Raw genomic sequence first — 25,799 nt, 5'->3', positions numbered from 1 at the left:
AAAGCTGAAATGTGAGGTGGAAAGGTGTCACCACCCGGTGAATTGTGTGGCAGGAGCTGAAGGGTTGCGTGGAGTCCTGCTCGTCTCCTTTGTGTCAGCGTGGTGCCGCAGGCTCTTCCCTGCCAGCTTCCTGCAAACTTGTCGTGTCAGTACCACCAGCTGTCAGTGCCACGTAGATAACCTGCCCTTTGCCTTTCTCTGAGCAAGGGGCTGTTGCGGCTTGTGGCGTTGCGAGTGTGTGCTGGCTAACAGCGGGGCTGTGGTCAAAACATCCTTTTAAGAGTTTGTCTATAGAACAGCATCATTTGGCTTTGTTATTTTTATTTTTTGTTATTTATGTGTATTATTTCTGTCACATCTGTTGGTGCGCTCCCTTCGTCCGTGCTTTCCCTCGCGCGGCCTCCTGCCGGGTGTGCGCCTGGGCGGTGGGTCGCTGCCTTTTCCCCGCGGTGCGAGGCCCGTTTCTCCATCCCGCTGCGCGTCAGCCAGCTGCTGCCGGGAAGCGCTGGTGGCAATGCCCGAACCGGGCGTCTGCAGACGGTCCCTCTGGGGAGCTCTGAGGCGCTTGGGGCCTCACGGGAGAGGAAGAAGGTGGCTCCTCGATGGCTTTTCTCCGGGTCACTCTCTGCCCCATCTCGGCTCGAAGCCGCCTTCCCGCTGCGGCTTCGCCCGCGCTCCAGCAGGTGGCGCCCGAGCCCCGCCCAGCGGGGCCGGGGCCGGGGCCGGGGCCGGGGCCGGGGCCGGGGCCGGCCTGCAGCGTCCCGGCCGCCCTCTCCTTTAGCCTCGATTGTGCCCACTCGTGTCACCGAGGGGTTCCCGCCGCTCAGGGAGACGGAACCCTGTTGAAATCTGGTTTTCTCTGTATCGGAGCCATTGTCCGTGTGTGTCCCCCCCGCCCCGCCCCGCTTTTTTTTCTTTTTCCTGCGAGAGGTACTTTAGAGGAGCAGCGGCTCCTTCTGATGCTCTTCCAAGCTGTTCACCCCTTGACTGCCTCTAATTGCCTTGAGAGACAGCACCTTGCTTTGTATTTAAAATGTCGCTTTGCCTCATAACGTGTACGCGTTGACCTTATTTCAATTGATGTACAAAATAAGCAAGTTAGTGGTGGTTTAGTCAATGAGTCTAAAATCTGATGCCTCTAGCCAGTGAAATAAGCCCTTGAGCTCTTGGTGATGAAAATACCGGCACCTTGTCCCATTGTAACAGCTTAGTGTTGTTAGGAGGCTTGGGGTCTTTACGGGACACTGGAGTCTGCTGGATCGCGTCACCAGGGTTAAATTCCAATATTGAGAAATTTCATCAGTTTTATCTTGATTTTTGGCGAAAGAATATCCTGGCACTTGTCCCTTTTGAGTCTCTGATAAAGGATTTTCATTCCTTTGGTGGGAACAGCTTCCAGGAGAGGACTAGTATTAGTTGAAAGGTACAGTATAAGAGGGAAAGAGGAGGCTCAGGCTCGGTCCTCAGTTTCTTGTGACCAGTGGAAGCGGCTGGGTTGTTGAGAAGACCTTCCAGGGGAGATCGTGACGGCCAGGAAGGGGATGCTCACCTCTTGAATATTACCTTTCAGAAAGCTGACAGCGCTTCTCTGCTTAGACCCTGCTAGTCGGAGAAAAAACTGAAGTCTTAATTTTGTGGAAAGAAGGCAGATCTTTTCTGGTTTTGCCTGTAAAGAATTCAAGTGTTTAATGGCATGACTTTTATTAAAGTGAATTCTGAGGGCTGAATTGAAAAGTTATACGTTTGTAGTGACACTGTCTACCTTGTGTTTACAAAGATGGTTCTTCTGGTTTAAAAAATTGGGGTTTTATTTGTTACGTTTTTGTGGGTTTTTTTGCTTCCGAATAAATAGCCTGTCAATTTATTTTTAGTTTATTACGAGAATTTCTAAACTTCAGGAGGAAAAAGCTGTGCACTCAACATGCATTTGTGCCATAAATGTATTGATGAAGAAGTGTTTAAGTGATCTACAACACTGAAGTCTGCACTATGTTCTTTGAAAAGTTTTAAATATCTTGCTGTTTGTAATGGGAAGAACAAGCCGCAGTGTACTGATCTTTCTGTTCTTTGCCAGTGCTTCTTGGACTAATGTTGTAAATGGCTTTTGAAAAATATTTGTATTGATAAAACGTTGTTCTTGTTAGGATGTGGTATTACTTCATGGAAATCCTTTTTTGTTTTGTGAAGGAGGACCTCAGAGAACTACGTGAAGAACCAACTGATCCTCAAGCTCAGCAAGAAATAATTAACAGCATTGAAGAAGTTTATTTTTCCAATGATTCCTTTGATATTGTGAAGTATGAGTTAGAGGTAAGTTGTCTTCTTAAAAGAAAAGGCAGTAATATAACAAAAAATGAGGGTCAAAAGTATGCTTGTTTCAATGAGCTATTTTTCGTTTTGTTTCTTATATCTTGCATTATTGCAAAACTACTCTTCCACCTCATCTTGCGGTTGTGTGGAGCTTCTAGCAGGTAGTATTGTATGGAGTCTCTTTTTTTAATGTGGTAGAGTTAGTATCAGTAGTGCTAACAGGCACTTCATAATTTAAACTACTGTGAAAAAGCCAAAATAGTTGGAGGAAAAAAAAATAAATCCATTCTATATTTTAGATTTTTTTTTTTGGCAAACTGAGATCATAATTTCAATGCTTTGGGGGGTTGTATACATATATGGTGTAAAATTAGGTGAGTTTGAGATAATTGTGGTATTATATGATGTAATTATGATAATATATTGTTTATCTTAACACTTTTATTTTAATATCCATCTTTTGAAATGATGAATTAATTCTGCAAATTAGATTGCAGGAGCAATAGGAATTTTTCTTTAATGGAATTGATTGGTTAGTTAATACTACATATGTATTTAATGTCCTTTAATTTCTCACTGAATTTATTGTTGTTTACATGCAGAGGCTTCCTCCAGTACTTAGTCTTCAAGAACTGGAAGAGTACAGAGACAAACTAAAACAACAGCAAGCTGCTGTGAGTAAAGTTGTTTCCTCTGTACCCTCAGGCAATTTGTTGTATTGTCTATACATATAGCCAGAAGTGTAATTTCTTAAACACATTAGATATTCAGCATTTTTTCTTTTGATGTTATGTTGTGTGCTTTTATAGTGGAAAATCTTATCAGTAAATAATATCATATGAAATCATGGAAAGGAATTTTGGTGATAAGTGTTCTAACAAGGAGCAAATGTGCTAACTATTTCTTTAGAAACTTGATTTTCTGAATGTTCAGCTTTTCCTATATATTGCAAGAAAAGCAATGTTCAACACAGCACTGAATAGTGTGGTAGTATCTCTTTTTTTGAGGGATTTCTGGCAACATAAAACATAAAATGTTTTAAAAACTCTTTTCCATAGAGTTGATATTTTCTTCTATTTTTCATCTGCCAATTTGTTAATCGTCCACAAGGGTTTCTAGTGAATAGTGGCACAGAGTTATTATGTAATAAAACAAATGAATTGTAACAATGAGTAGTAATTATCATTTACGGGGGGGAAATCAGAGTTGCAGCTTTTGAAGGGTACTTGTTACATTTCAGGCTTTTTTATTTTCTATTCATACATCAATTATAGATTCATTGCTCTTTTAAAGATGAATAATATAGTATAGGAAACAAATGTATATTAACTGTGGCATTTGGAGAGTATCTGCAAGTAAAATAACAGTAATAATCATAATTCATTTCTTTAAAGGAATGAAATGTACAGAAGGAGAATATTGGATTGTTAACAGTACCTAGAGAACAAGTTCCTTCTGTCTATGATTGCTTTTCCCTGAATAAACGTATGGAATTTTGTAAAGGATTAGTGAGAAGTTGGGCAAATTAATATTCCGTCTTCCTCACCACGAATTATAAGGAGAGAAATTGAAAGTGGGTGGTGGTTTTTGGTTTTGTGTTGTTGTTTTGTTTTTTAAAGTTGAAGAGGACGTCTGGTGGTGACCTGGTTTTGCAAGGAAATACACTCAAGGCTGAGACAACTTCACTGAGATATGCTGAAAAATCCTAATGCCTGTTATCAATGTCTTGGCCATTCTGCCTGCACGATGGGAACCAGCTGTAGCTAGGGGAGTAGTTTCAGTGCACAGCTGCTGCTGAAACGTGAACTGGAAAGTGCATGCAGCTAATGAATAACAGGGGTGAGAACTGAGCACGAGCTTTCCAGGAAATATGGCCCAGATGTGCCTTTCTTTTAGAAAGAAAAAACAAAAACAAACTATCAAAGCCAAAACTTTTGACAACAAATGTGTCCAATTCTTCGCCCACCATCCCCCCCAGTCAGTATTGGACCTTTATTGTGTCTTCCTTAATCTAGTCTAAATATGATTCTGCTACAGGAAGGAATTGTTGCTTGGGTTTGTTTTCTTCCTTGGGCATGTGCCAAGTTGCTGAAGTTCTTGTATGCTATATATTATGTCCTTGTGTACTCTAACAGTAGGATAAGCAGAATGTAAACAGTTGTAGTGTCCCATATTATTTCTGTTTTCTATTCTAATGTGTTCCTTAACAAGCAGAGAGGTAAGGGATTAATTTAAAAATGCCCACTAATTCCTGGATGGAACTGTAAACATTTCTGTTGCTCTGTCGGAAACCTGATTGTCATTTTTAGGATTTTCTTTACCTTGTTGTGGCATGTTTATTAATAAATTTGAAAACTACAGAACTAAATGATACAGAATCATAAATTTGTAGAACTTTAGGGAAGGCCTACTTAATTGAGATTGCTATGTATCACATGTAATATTATTCTTTTAAGGTATCTAAGAAAGTTGCAGACTTGATTCTTGAAAAACAGCCTGCATATGTTCAGGTAAGACAACTAAAAGTTACTTTTTAAGAGTAAACCACTCCATTTTGTGCTGTTATAATGCTGCTCTTGTTTCATTGAGGATTAAATCTAGTAATTTGTTCATAGAGATGCTAGTGCCTGATTGGAGCTAGCTGTCTGTGTATGCTAAACCTGTATCTGTAGAGTAAAAAGAACGAAGGGCGTATTGAACTAGAGGCCCTTGGGATGATAAAGGCTTCAGCATGTGACCATTTTAAGAAGGATCTCTGAAAACGTGAATTCACAGGCTTGACTAATACCTGTAATGGACTTGAACAGGAGCTTCTCTAGTGCCTGTGTTTAGGAGTGGTTTCAGATCTTTTTCCATAGGAGAAAACAGTAATAACCTCTCGTAAGAGCAATTAACCAGAAAACTGCCACTAATCTCGGGCAGTGGTGAGAAGAAAGCATCTAAGAGAAGACTGAGCTGGAATTAGAGCCTCAACATGTCAAAGATCTCTGACAGCAAAACAAAGCAAAATTGCTTTAGCTGCTTGCAGTAGAATCTTGGCACAGCTTCTCTCCTTGCTCCCAAAACCTAATTGGAACAGCTATCATAATGATTGTCTAAAGAGAAGAGTTGTTTGTTTTTTTTCCTACGTATTTGTTTTTAATAATGCCCCTATACATTTGATCAGCTCTGCCTGATTTTATCTGATCTTTCCAGGAAACGATAGTGAGAACTCTGCAAAGTGAAAACTTGGGATTGTTATCAAAGTAGTCTGAGAATTACCCTGTGGTGGATAATTCTGTGTGTGTACAGCACCTTGCATAAGCGTTGTCATACCAGTGGTTATGGCAATTCTTGTTTTGGTCAGGAAGCTGGAGAGAGTGTGGGAGGGCAATGATGGGTGCATTTGGTGGTGGAGGTCTCTCCTTTCACACACCCCCGCCCCCCCCCCTTTTCCCCTCCTTCCTCGTTAACCTTCTTCCTGTTACATCCCTCCCTTCCTTGCTTCCTTCTTGTCAGCTGATAGATACACTGTTGCTGCATGCTAGAGCATGTACTTCCTGGGTGTTAACCCACAGCACATGTCTGGAGCTGGAATTATTTTCCTCTTTCATCCAGAGGACACAGTTTCCTCTTGTGCTTGCTTGTGCTTGTGGCTCACACATCCAGCCTTAGTGACCCTGTGAGTGCCTCATCTGTGCTCTGGCATTTTGCTGGGTAGAAGGAGGAGTGCTGCTGTTTAAAGAAAAATGGGGCAGTGAGCATTGCTTGCATCACCTGCAATAGCTGGTGGAAGAAACAAGCTGTAAGGGTAATATTATTTCAGTTTTAGTTAAAGAACTCAGGTGGGAGGCTGTTGCAGAAGGAGGCTAGGTTAAGTGCTACAGTGGTCGAGTCTTTATAAGATAGTGTAGAGAGGGCAGAAAGGGTAACTGTACAGTATCAGATTATTCTGGTATAGTTTCGCTGTTGTCCATGTTCGGAATTAATGTTGTTGAGTGAGTGCTGCTTTTTCTGAATCCAGCAGCTTCACTTTGAAAACCCTGTCTCAATGGATAATAGTACTGTGAAGAATGTGCTGCTTGCATTTGTTGTGTAATGTTAATATTCTTACCCCAGCAACATCTTAGTGAGGTGCACATTTTATACCAAGAAGTTCTTTCAGATATTCCAAAGGGACAGTTAAAAATCCATTGTGCCAGTAAGAATCTTTTAAAAACATTTCTCAAATGCATATTTGCCTGATTAAATCAATAATCCTTCGGTATTACTTATGGGCACAGGCTAGCACAGAGTTATTCTTGTCAGTAGACTTATTTACCAGATGATGGTGGGCATCATAGAATTCACTTTTCCACTGACTCATGAAATGAACCTCCTGATGTGCTGTGGGTACTTTGTAATGGCAGATCCAGTTCAGTGTCCAGTTACAGTAACGGGTCATTAGAAGAAGCAGAAATGTGGCTGAGATTCTGTCTCCTGGACATGTTGTTTCTACTGTGCAGAGGAAAACATGGGCAAGTCATGGATTGCACCCCATTCCTAGTATGAAGGACTGGTGTAACAGGCGCTACTGTGGGCTGAGAGGGGCATGGCACAGACACAAGGCAAGGGATTTATACTTTTCCCTTCTCCTTAGAAGGAAGGGCGTGCTTTAGGAACAACCAATGGGTGGAAGATTGTCTTTGAGAAGAGAAAAAACGTCTTCAGCCCTAAATGCTGGATGGAAAACTCCCTCTCTGGGGACCATTAGGCTGCACTCTCTCCCTATGCCTCTCCATCCAGTCACGTTCAAAGGAGAGATTTTACAGAATCTTGGCAAGAGGCAAGACTGGAATGGAGTCGCTCCTTATTGTATGAGTTTCCTCATGAAAAAGGGAACAGTGGCGTTTTGAATAGCTCTGACATTTGCAAAGTATGTTTTTAGTGAGAAGTAGGTACTGTGGAAAGTAATCTTTGAATTTGGTTTCTTAAGATACTATGAGTATCAGCAACTAAGCTGTCATTTTTTCCAAAAGCAACGTTGGTAACATAGAGGAGGAACTGTTTTTGGTGAAAGATGCAGCTCAGTGATTTGTCAGAATTACTTGTATCTTTGGAGACTGAGCAGGAGCTGATCTTAAACTGAACTGAGCTTTAACCTTGTTTTTGCTTGTCATATCTTTAGAATTAGATTAATTTTCAAAGTGGAAGTCTCCCTTCTCCCTATGGAAAGCACTTGGTATATTTTTAATGATGAGCAGTATTTAAAAAAAAAAGGTTTTTTTTCTTTAGCGTGGGGAGAGCATTCGCTTTATGGCAGTGATATTCCTAACAAAAGAAATCCTAATAGCTATATTAAAAATTTCTTTTTTTTAAAGGAGTTGAGATTATGCTAGGCACTTCATGAAGTCAAAATCAAGCTAAATTCAGGTCACTTGTGATGAAGAGTTTTCAGATGAAATACAACAGGATACAATTAATGTTCATTATGAAGTGACATCTATTAAATTGGTAGAACACAAGTGCTTCTAAGCAAGAAAATGCTGTGTGAAACATGATTTTTTTTGTTTTGCTGCTCTCTGGTGTATTAATGCAAGTTAAACCCTGTGCTTCTGTCCCTAAAGCTTTGATCATTCTGATGTGATGCATTAATGGTATAGAGATTCTTAGGCTAAATGTACAGTATATAAATGTAGAAGGTTCCATGGCAATGAAAATGGATTTCCAGTGTCTTTCTTCAAACAAGGGAATTGTATTTTAGAAGATAGTTTATATTAATGTTACATTCCAGTGCTTAGCATATATAAAATGATGAAACAAATAATATATAAAGTAACTCTACAAGGTCATTATAACATCTCAAGAGAAACCTACTAATCACTAGTCTTCGCTGATGTGTAGCACCACTTTAACTTGTCTATTTATTTATACCCTGTTGTCTCTTTGTAGGAACTTGAACGTGTTACATCGTTGCAGACTGGCCTTCAGTTAGCAGCTGTTATTTGCACAAATGGAAGAAGGTATCTTGCTTACATAATGGCAGAGACTGAAAGGGGGAAAAAGTATTTAAGAAGAAATCTGTAAACCGAGGAAGTTCGCTTGCTGATGATATTTCCTATTTATGTGCTGAATGGAATGAGCAATAGTAGTTAAAGATACTGAATCAAATACCAGCTGCTTTCTCTCTTGCAGCTCTCACTTTTTCAATTGTAAGTTCTCTTTAAAACAGGAACCTTTTGAGATACACCACTGATCCACAGACAAGTTCTACAGAAGGGAAAACGTACCTTCTTAGTAGTCTGTTGGTATCATCTCCATTTCTGGGTTTCCCTAACAATTCTGACAATCTTGTTTTCTAGCATGTGTTTTGATGCACATGTTAGAATTTATTAGAAATAAGTTTTATTTTACATATCATCGAAGATGATGTTAATTTTTAACTTTTGCAGACACCTGAATATAGCAAAGGAAGGCTTCACACAAACTAGTTTGGGGCTTCTTGCAGATCAAAGGAAACGACAGTTGCTTATTGGACTGCTAAAGTCTCTGAGAACAATAAAAACACTGGTATGTACAGTTGTTTTTGTTCAGTGGCAAAGCACTTTTCTTAATTTCTGTGTAGTTATCACTTTTTTTTTTTTTTTTATTTTTAGCAACGAACTGATGTGCGTTTGAGTGAGATGTTGGAGGTAAGTCCCTGCCAGACTATTATAATTTGGAGGTATTCTAAGTCTACTTTTGTCAGTCGTCTTAATTTTGTCCCTTATTTCATTCCTCTTGCAAACAGGGTATGGGTGTGTGCATGTGGTGAAATTATATTTTTATTCTTTTTTTTTAAATGTTGTGAGAAATACTTCATATCGAATTAGATAGCCCCTGGGCCAGGTGGGGAGTATTTTCTGTCAAAGGCTCAATTCTGCCTTTAGACTGGGCACTGAGGCTTCAGTTAGTTCAGTAAGAGTGCTGTGGAGTTTTTGCTCCCCTCCCTACCCTCAACTTATACTTCTTTTCTGGCCTTAGCTTGATATTTGGAAGAAAAAAGAAGGTGAGATTTAGCTGATTATGGGTATGCTGGGTCTGAATAAAGTACTTCCACTAGTACATGGAGGAAAGCGAATGTCACTCCAGTCTTCAAAAAGGGCAAGAAGGAGGACCCGGGTAACTATAGACCGGTCAGCCTCACCTCCATCCCTGGAAAGGTGATGGAACAACTTGTTCTTGGTGCTGTCTCTAGGCACATCAAGGATAGGGGGATCATTAGGGGCACTCAGTATGGCTTCACCAAGGGGAAGTCATGCTTAACCAACTTGATAGCCTTTTATGAGGATATAACCCAGTGGATAGATGATGGTAAAGCTGTGGATGTGGTCTATCTATCTCGATTTGAGTAAAGCGTTTGACACGGTCTCCCACAGCATCCTCGCAGCTAAACTGAGAAAGTGTGGTCTGAATGATCGGGTAGTGAGGTGGATTGTGAACTGGCTGAAGGAAAGAAGCCAGAGAGTGGTGGTCAATGGGACAGAGTCCAGTTGGAGGTCAGTGTCTAGCGGAGTCCCTCAAGGGTTGGTACTGGGACCAGTTCTATTCAATATATTCATTAATGACTTGGATGAGGGAATGGAGTGCGCTGTCAGCAAGTTCACTGATGACACCAAACTAGGAGGAGTGGCTGACACACCGGAAGGCTGCGCAGCCATTCAGAGAGACCTGGACAGGCTGGAGAGTTGGGCGGGGAGAAATTTAATGAAATATAACAAGGGCAAGTGTAGAGTCCTGCATCTGGGCAAGAACAACCCCATGTACCAGTACAAGTTGGGGGCAGACCTGTTGGAGAGCAGCGTAGGGGAAAGGGACCTGGCGGTCCTAGTGGACAGCAGGATGACCATGAGCCAGCAATGTGCCCTTGTGGCCAAGAAGGCCAATGGCATCCTGGGGTGTATTAGAAGGGGTGTGGTTAGCAGGTCAAGAGAGGTTCTCCTTCCCCTCTACTCTGCCCTGGTGAGGCCGCATCTGGAATATTGTGTCCAGTTCTGGGCCCCTCCGTTCAAGAAGGACAGGGAACTGCTAGAGAGAGTCCAGCGCAGAGCCACGAAGATGATTAAGGGAGTGGAACATCTCCCTTATGAGGAGAGGCTGAGGGAGCTGGGTCTCTTTAGCTTAGAGAAGAGGAGACTGAGGGGTGACCTCATTAATGTTTATAAATATGTAAAGGGCAAGTGTCATGAGGATGGAGCCAGGCTCTTCTCAGTGACATCCCTTGACAGGACAAGGGGCAATGGGTGCAAGCTGGAACACAGGAGGTTCCACATAAATATGAGGAAAAACTTCTTTATGGTGAGGGTGACCGAACACTGGAACAGGCTGCCCAGAGGGGTTGTGGAGTCTCCTTCTCTGGAGACATTCAAAACCCGCCTGGACGTGTTCCTGTGTGATATGGTCTAGGCAATCCTTCTCCGGCAGGGGGATTGGACTAGATGATCTTTCGAGGTCCCTTCCAATCCCTAACATTCTGTGATTCTGTGATACATTACTGTACATATTTATATATGGGCCCCCTACTTAGTATTTTATTTGTAAGTGTAGTAGCTTTTCTCCTTGTTCATTGGGTTGGCTTTTTAATAGTCAGTTGTAGAAAACATTGCAGCATTCAGGCCATGACACTGAAAATTCTACTGATACAGTATATATACTGCCTAAAAATGCAGTAGATAATGCACAGAGCAAAAATAAGAGCTTGTCTTAAGGTGATTATTTGTATGAAAGACAGCTTCAGGATTTTATTGACAGCTATATTTTAATCACGTAGTGTAACAATTTTGACTTGCTAGTTTACCAAATATTTGCAGCTAATACTGGATAGAACATCATTATGATAATCCGTAGTTACTAAATTTGGAAATCGAGTCTTAATAATTGTAACTCTTAAGATTATTTGAGTTTAATTCCATTTTCCGTAATACACCTTGTCTTGGCACACTTTTCTTATTCTTTACCAAGCAAGAATGTATTAATTTACAGGCTGCATAATCTTTGCCTTCTGCTCAGTAAGCCCTGTACAATGATTAGTTTTTAATTTCTGTGCTGTATTTTGTTGCACAGGAAATCAGCTCTTCACTGTCTACTGGTAGGAGTTGTCTTGAGACAGAGGTGTGGGTGTTGCATTCACACACAGACCCTAATGTCTGATCACCATAATTTGCCAGTGTTTTTTAAATGTCAAAGGCTGGAACTGCCCTTTCTGACTAAGTGCAGTTTTAGAGCTGTGCTCAGTGTCTGCTTCCAATAAGGTGTCTGAGATATTGGCCAATTTATTGTCTTTACTCCAATAAGAAATTAGTAGTTTGGAATATGCGTGAGAGCTATTGGTAGCCATTCACAGAGGAATGTTTAGATAGGGTTCCCAATTAAAAAAGGACCAGACACGAAGCTATAATAACTTACAGTGGTGAGCTGCATCTGGAATACATTAGTAATATGTGTTATGCAAGCAGGCTTTCTGATTTGAGCTCTGTTAGACTTAATGGAGCAAGTACCAGGTTTCCAATGGAGAAAGATGCAAAGAGCTGTAAATGCAGCAATCATTTTAGACCAACGTACTGTTCTGTTTTCATCTAATGGATAACGTGTGTGGGGTTTTTTAGCTAAACTTGATCTGAATTAGAATGCTGCTGTTAAAACCAATTTCATTTCAGAAGCTCCTTTATGATAATAGCCAAATATAAATGGCCCTTGCGTTTTTACTCTTCAATCAATGACTTTGAAATTCCAGTAACAGCTTTGCATTTGAGCTCTCTAAAGCATGTAATGTAACGGATGTAATGAGGACAAAAAAGGGAAGCTCTTAGCTGTTAAAGAGGATTTTTCTTCCTCCAGGAGCCTTTCTCGCCTCTTATCTAATAGAATACAAAAGTAGTAGTTATACCCAAGGCACTGCCCATGTTCTGTTGGCAAGATCCCAGAGTTTTACATTTTTGTGTGCATGTTTTTGTTTTGGTTTTGTCCGAGCATCTTCATGTATTTCCTGATTGATCTGTCTGCCTATTGGGTATTCTTCTTAAAATTAGGACAATATTTCCATATTATTTTTCTAAAGTATGTTCTTTTTGTTCTGGGGCCTTGTGTGAGCCAGTTGTCTTTAGATTCATTTTTAATTAGCTATAGAACATGTCAAATAGTGTTTATTTAGGCATAACGTTGGAGTGTGTCCCTTGTCTCTCTTTAGGTTTTGTAAACTGTGGCAACAGCCTGCCAGTCCCTGAACTTACCTCTTTCCTTGCTCATGAATAGATCATATTGTATTAGCAAAGGTTTGAAAGTTAAGTGGGAGGATGTTAGTTGTTTTGTAATAAAAACTTTCTGATATGTTTTGTGTGAACACATTAGGAAACAAAACAGCAAGTCATTTGCATAAGGTAATGTAGTACATAGTGTTTTCAGATGTTGCTAACCTGTTGTCTGTTTCTAATTCTGAACTGCTTGCACATTAAGTTCTGCAATAGACCCTCACTTATTTCCTTTAACTTCCCTGTATAGATGTAAGAGGCAAAATGTTTTGTTCTTAGTGTTTATACATAAGCATGCAAGCAAAAATGGGTGTTGCAGTGTTGCTTTATAAAGCCAAATTAGCTTTCCGTTGCATTTTATCCTAAGGAGGAGGACTATCCAGGAGCTATTCAGCTGTGCTTGGAATGCCAGAAAGCTGCCAGCACTTTCAAACACTACAGTTGTATAAGGTAAGGTGACATTGTGCAGATTTCAGCTTCTGTAATTTTATACCATTTGTAAATGGTATAAAACAGTAATCATTAATTCTCATTCTCTAAAGCAGCTTTGATTGAAATTTAATTTTCTTCTCAGAAAAGTAAAATTGAGGCATTTTAAAAGCATAACCATCCTCAGTAGCTTCCCCCCTCGCTGTATCACTGCTCACCAGTCTTCACAATCATGGCACTATATAATCTATTTTTGGACTATGTCATTGCTTTGTAACTGTTGCAGTATGTTGGCAGGTAAAGTTTCAACTAAGACTGAATTGTAACTGTGCTACAACCTGCAGCCTAGAGATACCTGAGCTAATTTTTTAATAAGCAAGTTTATATTCTGGAATTAATTTACCTACAGCAAGATGGATTTTGGAGGATAACTTACCCTTATTCTTGGCAATGAAATTAGCAAGTGTAGGGCTTCATGCTGTCATGGAGAAATTGCTTTCAGAATCAGAACTAATTCGAGTATCTGCAGTTCCTAGCTTAGAAAGACTTGATGTTTCCACTGCTTTTTAGAAAGAAGAAAAAAAAGAATCGGGTAAACATTAAATTCAAAGTCATAATAGACATGACAATAAAGGAGTAAAATGAAGTGAATTTTGATATTTCATCCACTAAGAAGATTGTTAGATTAATTAGGTTTTCTTTTTTGTGTTGTTTTCAATTAGAATTTTAAATTTGTGGGTAAAATTCTGACATTGTTTGATCTCCTGTCAGAATGCTCTCTGACTTGGAAGGGCCAAAATCTGTGAAAACACATGCTTTGTCTCTCTCTGTGCTCTAAATGTATGCTTTCTTGCAACTTCAGAGTAATTACCCATAATCCTTGATTTCAGTTTAGGATCTGCTTTTGAGGTATAGTTGTTTCAAGATCTGAAGATGCACCAAAAAAGTCCATAAAGTTAGAAATTGTACCTGGAAATAAGCCCCTCTCTATTCTGAAGTCAGTTCTCAAAGCTGCTTTTTGCTTTCTTTTTAGTTTCATAAAACTTGTGTGTGGATATAAATTCACTGTATGGCCAACATTTGCCTACATATATTAAAATTTTGAATCCCTTCCTTATGTAGTAGTGAATGAAAACTATTCTTTATTTATTTGAATGAGGAAAAATTACTGTGATTTCCCTCAGTCCTTGATAATGTAGTTGTTGAGAGGCAAGATGACTCTGTTTGACTCTACCTTTTGTAGAGAGTCTTGCAGTCTTCCATAGCTGTGTCTCTGCTGTTCAGTAAGCTCTCCTTAGTATTTATTGCTCTTTCAGATGCTCTGTGGCTCCAAACATAATGTGATTTATTCTGCATATCTCCTGCATTTTTTTTTCTTGTGGAGAAATTAGCAACATTTATTCAGCTTGAAAAGGCAGCTTGATTTCTTAGAATCTTACAGTGCTCATCTGGAAAACCATGTTCTTTTGAGAGTCAGGTTATATTACACAGTTTCTTTGACTTACATTCTGTTTTGTGTAAATGATATGAAAGTTTCAGTTTAATATTGAATCACTTCAAGCTTTTATTGCAGCTTCAAAGGTTATCTCCACTACCCTATGTCCAGTATAGCAAAATTTGGAACTTAAACTAGCAGTTCATGTTTTTGCCATTTGGGATATTTAACTGCAAAAGTCATACTATTTTAAATCTGATCGTAGACTGACAAGATACGTGACAAATAGCTGTGAGGATTTACTTTGTCATTGCACTCAAAAAGATATTCTTGCATCCAGGAAGACAGTTTCTTGAAAGAAAGGATGATGACAGAAAAAATCAGCACAGCTTCTTTATTCTGAGAGAGTTTTTTGATCTTGTTTTTGTTTGCATTGTGAGAGCAGGACATTTTAGCTGTAAATCCCAGCCGCAGTGCATACATTTCAGTCTCTGTGCGCTGTTTTACTTGCAGAAGTCTGAGAGAATGTGTTGTATGGAATAATATCTTACTAGCAAGGGATTGGGCTAAATGAATAAATAGATCTTCTGCATTTGTACTTAGGACTGCAGTAAAAAGCAGCTGGTCAAGAAAACAGACACGTGCTAGCATTTATAACGTGCCTATATGAGGCATCACCTTGGTATCTTACCATGAAATTTTGACAGTATCCCTTTGATTGTCCACTGTCCACATGACAAGAATCAGTGCCTTCCTTTGTGCAATCATTCTTCACATTTTTCTTGCTAGATGGTGGTAGGAATTGGGTGTAGCATTTTAACAGCAGGGGATTTAAACCTTTCTATGACACATATAATTTTTTTGTTTTGGTGTATACATAATCTGAAGAGTCAAGCACTTCAGCTTCCCTGCTAAGACTTCTTCGTTTTCCTTTGAAATAATGGGCTGGTTGTCTATTATTTTTGTTCTCCATTGTCATCTTCCTAGGGAATGCTTGCATTATATGATTCATTTTTGTTTAAAAATATAAATCAAAGTCTTGCCTTCTGCTTGTTGATCAGTTCTGATGTGAGTTGACTCCCTTGAAAAACCTGTAGGAAAATGTAGTGTCAGATAATAGGATGATTCTGCTATTGCATTTGGGTCAAAATGTTACTTCTGTTATATTGCAGTAATGTGCCTTCTAAAAATGTGCTAATTTAGGTTTGTATGGATGGGGATGCAAAAAGAAAAGACTTCTAATACGTTTTTTATGAATGAAATGAATGCCTTGAATTAAATTCTCAATTATGGTAAATGGGCTTTCATAATAATCATGTAGCCATCATGTCCAAGCACTACCTTTATAATTCTGGCTTAGAAAATACATACAGATTTAGCTGGACACTGCATTTCTACATATTCACTTCAATACTTGATCAAAGTTACTTTTCTTATGAAATTTTGTGATAGCACCTTCTTTTCCTAAATTAGTCAGCATAAATATCAGCTGTATTCTTGCAAACACCTCCATATGTCATAGCTTGCTTGAATAAATAAACTATGAATGTGTGTATTTATAACTGGTGCTTGAGCCTTCGCTTGAATGGGAAGACAGCACTGTCACAGGAGTTGCACTGAATGGTAAGGGTAAGAAACACGTGGCAGTTTTACCTTGCTTGTGTTTCATGTGGAACAAGATCTTTTGAATTCCTCCCCATCCTTCTCTCCCAAAAGAGAAAAAATGTGCACCATTCAGGAATGGCCCTGATCTTGGGGCATTTGCTGGGAATTGTTACATGAGGGCTCAGGTCCTTGAGCTTCCCAAGCCTCCTGTGTCACCAGGTGATTGCAAGCTGAGGTTTGGCTAGTGTTAAGAATAGTGGAAACAAGGAACTAGTTTTCATGAGAATCTGTCCTGGTATACAGATGAAATTAGTCAAATGTGATCACCTGTGATAATCAAGAAGTGGTTTCTGGAGCCCATAAAGTTTTTCAGACCTACACTGCAGTAGCTGAGCAAATTCGTCAGGTGTGTGAGCATGTAAGTTGCCAGGCTGAGGTGAAAAATCCAGGTGTGTTTTTAATTTAATTAGAAAAGATAAAGAAATGCTAGATTAGCAGCAGCATGTTCATGACATTTGTTTGAAAGGAATCCTAGTCTTGTGTTTATATGGTGCCTGCTACCATTAGGGGCTTTGTGAATTTTCATAGGACTTACAGCAGTACAATTATTTAATTTGTTCAGTCTGTGCAGAAACTATCTGTGTGTTGCATCATTTTTTGCTAATGTCAGCAGCTTCTGTATTTTAGACCAGTTAATTTCTGCTTGTAAACCAACTATATGTTTATTCACAGGAGGTGATGGTCTATGCTGTACCTAGTTCTCAAAATGGAAAGGAGTGATTCTGTGCACAGAGCAAGGTTCTTACTCTTGTTCTAATGTCTTCTTGCTAGCTAAAAGAACTGAGTAACAGGAAATGCTCATAAACTCCAGCAGGAGATGTAGGAACATGAAATTGTTGTGGAGGCTTTTCTGTTTTCAGGCTTGTCACACGTGGAGAAACAACAAAGAAATATTGGCTACTCGATTTATTGTTTAATGACAGCTCTTTCTGATACATTTTTTTCCTATTTAAACCTTTATTTGGAGGATGTTGTATCCAGGTTATCTAACAGAGCTAAAAAAGGAGGCGTGGTGGGCGTATCATTTAAGTGGAGAGAACTAGGTAGGGAAGCTAGAATCTATCTTTTGATAGTTAACGTAGGCCCCTTAGGAGAAGATTCAGAGCACAGAAGTTGTCTAAAATCAGGTATGGTGATTATCCCATGAAAACTCTGTGCTTTCCATGCTGAAGATGATATCCTGCCTATTTCTTGGTTGCTTCAATCTTTCCAAACAAAAACGTAGTAGTCATATTTTATGTCTTATTTTTCTGGCTGGTGTTCCAAAATTTTTAAAGCTGATTGTTGGAAAGGAGCCGTTGTGCGTTTCTTTGTCCTAAATAGTTTATCTTATGGTAGTTATTTTTGTTAATCTTTCTATACCAGGTATAGCTCAGAGAAGTGAAATGGTGGTCTTAAAAAGATTTTCTGAGTTTTCTAAGCTTAAGTTCTTTTTTTCCTATAGTGTTTCTGTAAGGGGTTCCTAAGTAACAAGTAGAAGTTACTATACTGTAGCTTGCAAAGACTTGATAGCCCTGACCTTTCTGGTTCTGTTCCTCTATAGACCAGAGTGCCAAATCAAAACATTTAGAGCATGAGTTTCTTGGGGGTTGGGAATGTCTTTGAATGCTTGGCTGAACCCTAGCAAGATGGGGTCTTGTCTGGGCCCTCTTAACACTGTTGCATTGTAAAGCCAGGATAATGTGCTGCTGCAACAAATATTTTAATTTGAAGTGTTAGGAATACTGCAAATGCCTGCAGTAAGTGCCATTCAGTAGTAACAGTAGTGTGGTGATGCTAGTCTGACACAGTAACAGCAGGCTAATGATTTATGATCAGTTACTATATTTTGGCTCGGTAGCAGCAAATATGTTTTTTGGGAACATACTTGATGTGAAATGTTAGTATGATTAGTAGTTTGATTTTAAACATTTTTTTTCTTTCATTAATAGTGAGTTGAATTCAAAGCTGCAAGACACATTGGAACAAATAGAGGTAAGAATTAATATATTGAAGTTTAGCATGAGTTAGTATTTAACCTCTAGGTACTAGAGCTTTCTAATGCGATATTATTAGAAATTACAGAACAGGCACATTTCTTTCAAATACCATATTTGGAATGCTGTAGTCATTGCTACTCATGTAGCCTTTTGTGCTGTAGTCAACTTAAATGCTCTATAATATGTTATCAGACTTACGAGCCCGGCTCACTAATTGTGCGCACTTTAAGTGGTAAAGCAGTCAAATAAAATAGGCACGTAACATTTGAAGTACTGGAGCAAAGGTATGCTCCCTGTATGGTGAAGATGCATGGTGATTTTCAGTCCATGAACTGCTGTGAATTCTTTAGACTACTCCTAAATAGTTGTGAAAAATATATTAGCAGTATGCTGATAGGTTTGTATAAGCTACACAAGCAATCACGGTTTCACTGGAAGTTTTAGAGGTCAGCAAACTGGAAACTGCTGGATAGGGCCAGTGCTAAGCCATAGGAAGTAAGACTTGAATAGCTGGGAAAGATGCGACTAAGACAGCAGATTGGTTTAAGTTGGTAGATAGCACTGCAAAAGCAAATGAATATAAAATGGTAAGTGTCTTGCTGGAAATTGGTGGCAAAAAAGAGTTCATGAAAAATAGGAATTCTTTTAACTGCATTACTAGGTAATTTTGAGCTGGAACTTGGCAAGCTTTTTGTAAGAAGTCCAGTAATGTAGATATGTATAATGTATATGTAGTACATGTAAAGCCTACGCATGTAATGCATAGTAGGAAACTGAATTAGCTATCCCAGCAGCTCTTTACGCCTCTGGTCATGTGCTCTTTAGAAAGTCAGATTAGTGCATGTATTATACCGGGTTATTTAATTCCCTGTACAATTAGAACTTTGTTAAATTTCTTTCCTATATGGCTTTACTTTCACTTTCTTGCAAAGCTTTTCTTTGTACTTTTACTCTTTCACTGATACATGCTCTATTCAGAGCATGGGTGGTTCAAAAGAGCTAATGAAATGACTTTTCTTCTCACTCTCACATAGGCCAGTCATTAAACTAGTCTCTTTTTTTTTTTTTTTTTTTTAAAGATCACTCAGCTTTCATTCCTGTTGCTTTCATTTATGTGCCATTTATTCCTTGTGAGCAAACACTGAAGTTGCTTAAAAGGAGACATGCATATTTACTTTCTTCCACTAACAGCTTTGCAGAGCAGATTCTGCTCATACTAAAATCTGGTAAAATGTGCCATGTTGGTTGGTGACAGCAATTCACAGCTAGCCCAGTAATCATATTCAAAATTTTTATTTATTATTTGTGAATTTATAGAAATATCTTATTTCCCTCCTGTGAAAGTATCTTATTTTCTGCTGGAATTATGTCTATACATATGGCAGAATGTAAGTCATCCTGGGGTTCATAGAGTGTTCCTGTGAAATATATGCTCTAATTGATACAGAATCATATTCTGCTGATTAATATTTTATTAATGAGTCTTCTCAACTGTTGAGTGCCTCTGCTTATGTCTATTCCTTTTTTTTTTCTTTTTTTTTTTCTTCTCGTATTTTAGGTTTTAACGTTGACCTTACTTTTATCCTGTGTTACAAATAAAATATAAGGTGGCTATAGTGGAAGGAACCATTGAAAAATGTTACTGAAAAGATTGTGCTCTGTGTTTAAGAGCTCTGTGCATGGGCAGTTTGATATCCCTGTTTCTCTTTTTGTACCACTGTTCTGCATGAAATAAGAGAAGGAAAAATTTTTTTTTTAAATCAGTATATGGCTGAAATTCAAATTGCTGAGTAACTCTTTAAAGAAGTTCTGAATCTTTAGGTTACTTGTCCTTTTACCATTTTGCTTAGGAAAAAATGCAGTATTTGATTGTATTTTATGCTCCTTTTTTTGTGCTTAAAGAAAATATTTATCTGCTTAAAAAAACCCAACAAAATAAAACATACTTCCCCCCCCCCCCCCCAAACCCAAGAGCAACAAACCCCCCCCACCAAATCTCTAGGATTAAAATCCATAAATATTTTGTGGCTAATGAAGTAATTCATGAAAATTTTCCACTGGAGTAAGTAAAAGTACGTAGGGACTAAACAACTGTCTCCTGTGGTTTCTATTTGCAGCAAGGCTACATTGCAAGAGCCTTAAATAATAAGTATTGAAATGGCTTTAGTGACTAACAAGGAGAGAAAATATCTGCTATCTGTGTATGTTGTCATATGTTATTGATTCCTGTTTTCTTTTCTTGTATTGTTGATTGAAAATAACTAGAGTTAGGCTGTGTATCTCTGAATATATTATAGTGTCTAAGTGAGAATTATATTATTAAGCCACATGGTCAAATTCTTGGAAGCCTTATTAGCTAGTCATTAAGTATATGATCCTATTTTAGTTTTTTTTCATTCAGTGCACATAATAATGGACTTCATTTATTGCAAAGCTGTTCAGTATACTCAGACACAGCTCTGATGCCAGAACTAGGAACTGTGTGTGTGTGTGTGTGCGCGCTTTCTTTTCTTCTCCTATGGTATTGATTATTGTGCTGGTGTAGTACTCCATAAATGACTTATTTCACAATAAACTTTTAAGCTAGACAGTATTAATTACCTTTAAGAGATGGTGGTCAGAGGGATAAGAAGTCTGTAATTTAATTGCTTGAGTTGAAACACTTGTGGAGCATTTTCATTTTTTTTCTACAGATCTGTTTTTTTCTTAGGAGTGAGAGTAGACCAAGGTAGAAATCCCAGCTCTCCCATATTGTGGTGCTAGACCTTCTCAAAGTAAACATCACTTTGAATTTGACTTCAGTGAGTTAGGGTACTTTTTGCTGTGCTTGTTCTTGGAAATGGTGGAAGTGTTTGGCTGACAGAAATTTCACACTGAAGTACTTCAGGCTGCCAGAAGTAACATTTGAGCACCTCAAAATAGTCTAGTAATGTACAGTCTTGGCTATTTCATCTTTTCCTCACTTGCTGTTGTTTGAGTAATGTATTACTTGGCCTGTTTCTATTAAGTGTTTAATACATTTTTTTCCTTTGTTTATATAGGAACAGTTGGACGTAGCACTCTCCAAAATATGCAAGAACTTTGACATCAGTCATTATACAAAGGTTCAGCAGGCTTATAGGCTGCTTGGAAAAACACAGGTTAGTAATCGTCTGAGTAAGTCACAAAGAACAGTGGTGTAAGAGCGTGAAGCTTTGTGAACTGTGACAGAAATTTATTTTCCTAATGCTGATGAGTCTTGCTGAGTATACAAAGACTTTTATGATGTTGTGATAATTTAACAGTAATTGCTAAACGTAAACTGTGTATTACTGTAATATGTAGCTTTTTAGACATGGTATAACTGTCACAGTTCCATATTTCAGCTCTATTTATAATGCTATTTGCATTATTAATTGTATTTGGGCATGTGAGTACTATTTTTCATAGCTAGGTCCCTGTTACTGAGTTGTGCCCAACCTGCACCTTGTATGTGTGTGTTCCCATTTTATATTGTACTTGAACACGACAGGAATGAAGATGGGAGGAGATACTTTTTTGGCAATAAAATATGACACAAGGCATGTCAAACCTACACTCCAGACATGTCCTAGAAGTGACATTTCTGTGTGCTTAGAACCTTTTATGTGTAAATAGGAGTAGGCCTAAAGTCTCCAATAGGATGTAGTTCTGTTGGTGCACTGCCTTGAGGCTTAGGATGTTTTCTCTGGGAAGGCAGTGAACCTGTTTCCTTCTGAAGCAGATATGAAGTGTGGGAACTAGTACCAAGCTCCTGTGACGTAAAGGCGGGTAAGGAGAGGACTAAGTCCTGGAAGCATCTGTTGTCATTGATCGATGTTGACAATGTAGGGAGGCTAAACATGGTGGTGCCAGTGCAGCAATGATGTTTTGCTTAGAGAAGAGATTCCTCCAGAAAGCTTTAGTTACTAAAGATCATGTCAAAGTGCCTATCCCCTGGTGAAGACAGGACAAGAACCCCATTTATTCTTTATTATGCTTGGGGTTTTTTTAATGTTGTTTCCGAGTATTCAGAAGTGTGGCTGACATTAGAATGCCTTTTTCAGGTTTGTTTTTAAATTTTTGTTTGGTTTTTGTTTCTTTCTAATTGAAACCTTTCTAGCAAATAGGGTTCTTTTTCCGTGGCTTGACTGTGATAACAGTGTAGCTCTGCAATAGGATAGAAATGGATTTCTCTTCCCGTACTTTGACAATGTGCAGAATTATTGAAGTGCCTAAAGACCGCAACTTAAAATCAGAGCAGAAGATTAATTAGACTTTTCCTTTTTTAGTGCATGGTATGCAATTTCTTTATTTACTGAACAAAAATAGATATAATGCATTCCCTGCTCCGAAGTCTAGTGCATGATATGTTGAGAAAGGCAGACTTTTTGTTGGAGAGGAATGAAGTTTCTGAACAAAACAAAAGTATTATTTGTTACTGCATGTTTTTGCCTGCTCTGTTGTCATGATAGAGTGACTTGTTTTTGACATTTTTTATTACTATTGAAGTATGTATTTTGAACTTGTCCTGAGAAGAATTTAGTTGCATCATTATTGAAATATCTCCCATTTTGACCCCTCCTCATTAAACAAAATTACAAGAACCTTCAGTATCTTCAGTACTTCTCATGTTTTCATTTATTATTCTGTTTTCTTTGACTAATTCAAGTTGGGACTAGCTGTAGAAGGTTGGTTGTTTGCGATAGGATTGAAGTAGAGTTTCTCGTTCATTTCTTATGGGGGTAATTGAGTTCTCAGCTCTTGTCAGTAGCTGAGGATGTCAAATAGCAAGGACCAAAACTGATAATTTTCAAATCTGCAGGATCTGATAACTTAATTCTGGTATATCAAATATTTTTTTATCAGTTCTTATATACCATATATACTGATTATTAGCATACCTTGAAACACTGAGAAAATTCCATGTTTGAAATGACTAATGTTATGTATAGCTTATTAACAAAGAATCAGGGAAACAGCCTGATCTGAAACTTGGGCATGGTTATGGCAAAACTTGTGTGTTATATAGTCATCAATGTTTAGTACATGTACTGCTATTTTCTTTTCTGAAAAAAAGTAAATTTTGTTAAATGTCCTATTTTGTTTTTATTGCAAAGAGAGTTTTTGTAGGAAATTTATCGATGTGATGTGTATGCCTTTCTGTAACACTTAATCGTGCTTTGTATTCTTTAAGGAAGAACTCAGTTTGTCAAGTGGATGGATTGAAGACTTTGTAATTGTGGTTTTAATTTTATTAATTACAAAGGAAATATTTTTATTTTAGTTGGAAGTGTTTCCAGTGGGAAAAATAGCACTGATCTCAACTCTTTTCTTTTTGATACATTCGTCAGTGATTGGGAGGGTAAATCAATGAATGAGTAAGTTCTGTAATTAAATATATTATATACACCTAAAATTAATATTTGCTAGTGATAATGTCAAAAACCTGGTGAGTTATAGAGGGAGAATGGCATGGGAAACTGATTTTTCTGTTAATACTTGAACTCTTTTACCTTACCATATTATAATATTGTGAAGTCCTGTGTTAGGTCTTTTTGAAACAAAGATTGGAGGCCATGCTTACAACCTCCTGTGTTCAGTACTGAAAAAGACTTACATTAGAAGACTGGCATATGACAAATGGAATTTTACTATTTGATATTATGTTATTCCTTTTCTTTCAGACAGCAATGGACCAGTTACATATGCACTTCACTCAAGCCATTCACAACACTGTGTTTCAAGTGGTCCTTGGATATGTGGAGCTGTGTGCAGGAAACACAGACACCAAATTTCAGAAGTTACAGTACAAAGAGCTCTGTACAGTATGTAACTCTTGCATATATGTATATTTTTAATCTGAATTTATCCACTGTTGTAAGTGTACCTTACGTAAGTAGGGACTCTGTTATTAAAATAACCCTGCAGCTACTATAGTTTCTTAATACAACTCATAGGCTAATTGAGAGATTGGTTATTCACAACTTAATGCTGATTTTGATTGCACTAAATCTTAGCACTTTGGAGTTGGTGTACACACCATCTAAATCAATGTAAAGAAGTAAATCGTAGGATACAAACAGGAGATCAAGATTTCAAAACTCCCATGTCTTCAGTGTAATATGCTAATTACTGGAGTCACTGTTAGCTTTGAACTTTATTTCAGTGCGTTTTGGCAGTGTTCACAATTTCTGTAATATTGCATTTCAGTAAGGATTCTTGTAAATGTGTTAACTTAATTGGAGTCTTCCCATTACTCCTAACTGTATCAGATTCATTGTAATTTTGGTATCAAGATAAGGGACAGCTGTAATATTGAGATGCAAAAGCCTGATGATAGGCAGATCATGGACTGGGAATAACCGTGTCTTTTCCTCTAGTATAGATTTTAGATGCAGTTTCTTGCATGTGTATATTTTGTTGTTTTTTTTTTTTTTTTAAATTATTTTAGAATGAATTACTGTATCTTGAGTAGTATTTTTAGTTCACTCTTTAATTCTTTTACTTATGATCTTACTGTTACACCCTGAGAAATTTTCTTAAACTTCAGTGGCGGGGAGAGAGCGTGTGAGATATTTTAGGTGGTTGTAACATTGATTTAAAACTTGAAATTATGTTTCTATCTTGAATGTCCTTCATTCCTTTGTTTCAGTCACAGACTAAGCCCTCATCATACTTCATCAACTCAAGGACCAACCCAATCAGTTGCAATTTATTAAATCCAAGTGTGGTCACAAGGAGATTGAAGTTCATATTCTGATCCACTTTCTGCTCTTTCACTTCTCAGATCTCCTGGGATTGTGTAGCTTCAACTAGTAAACAACACATCTGCACTGAAAACCATTTAATTGTGAAGAGGTGCCCCTTTGACTTAAAAGGCTTGCATAATCTAAGAGCCTTCATATGAGCAAAAGTGGATTATGAAAAATTAATTTGTTAGAGTAATTGACATAAGTATTAATGAACAGAATGAGTGAGACAGGTTGTATTTGCACTTCACTGAGATGATTTATGGTTGAAGAAAGCCAGTGAACCCTGATCCCTCTTCTCCAGACTGCAGCCCTTTTGTACTTCTGGTTTAAGTCTTCAGAGGGTGTTTTTGATTTAATTTCTTAGTTTCTAATGCACTTTTCTTCTGAGTTTTTTTGATTTATACTTCTATATGCCCTTCAGTATTATTTCTCATTCTTTGCTAATATTTATGATACTAAGCCCATTTATTTACATTTACAAAGAAGTACTACTGAGCTTCTCCTGGCATCTTCTGAAATACAGATTGTATGCTGCTGTTAATCTTTACCCTTTACAGTGCAGAAGGTTGTTACCTATTGCAATGCATTTGTGAAAATGAGAGTGCTGAATAAACTGGACTAACATAGCAATTCCATTTCTAACTTCCCGTAGAAAAAATACCGACAAATTTTCATCTCTTGTGTTCAGTTGTCGCGGAATAAATTGTTTAAGACTAAAATATGAGTCTTTTTTCTCCGTGTCTGGTTCCATTGAGAACCCTCTTCAACTGTTAAGCCAGGATGCTCTTAACGTATAAGTGGTTATGGAGTGCTTACTCTAATTAAACAGTGGAAGTCATACAAAATTAAAATCTTCCTTTTTGGGCAGTTGTCCTGTCATGTGATTCTAAAAATCTTTCTAAATGAACTCATTTAGCTCATTTCCATTTCACATGGGTAGTTGGAGACTATGGTGGGTTTTTTTTCTTCGTTTTATTTTTTTGTT

At 38.1% G+C, this 25,799-nt stretch overlaps 1 protein-coding gene across 2 annotated transcripts in view; it reads left to right on the top strand.

Moving 5' to 3' along the window:
• Nucleotides 1–25,799, top strand: part of VPS50 (VPS50 subunit of EARP/GARPII complex) — a 90,204-nt gene that overhangs the window by 11,168 nt on the left and 53,237 nt on the right. For both annotated transcript variants that reach the window (XM_068404644.1, XM_068404645.1), the window contains exons 3-12: nt 2,188–2,310; nt 2,913–2,984; nt 4,767–4,820; nt 8,221–8,291; nt 8,721–8,838; nt 8,925–8,960; nt 12,922–13,004; nt 18,015–18,057; nt 21,104–21,202; nt 23,747–23,887. In XM_068404644.1, coding sequence (XP_068260745.1) covers nt 2,188–2,310; nt 2,913–2,984; nt 4,767–4,820; nt 8,221–8,291; nt 8,721–8,838; nt 8,925–8,960; nt 12,922–13,004; nt 18,015–18,057; nt 21,104–21,202; nt 23,747–23,887 — 840 coding nt within the window. The remainder of the gene's footprint in view (nt 1–2,187; nt 2,311–2,912; nt 2,985–4,766; nt 4,821–8,220; nt 8,292–8,720; nt 8,839–8,924; nt 8,961–12,921; nt 13,005–18,014; nt 18,058–21,103; nt 21,203–23,746; nt 23,888–25,799) is intronic.

The sequence above is a fragment of the Nyctibius grandis genome, chromosome 7, assembly GCF_013368605.1.
Source record: "Nyctibius grandis isolate bNycGra1 chromosome 7, bNycGra1.pri, whole genome shotgun sequence".
Classification (NCBI taxonomy): Eukaryota; Metazoa; Chordata; class Aves; order Nyctibiiformes; family Nyctibiidae; genus Nyctibius; species Nyctibius grandis.
This window is presented reverse-complemented; position numbering and strand designations above follow the sequence as displayed.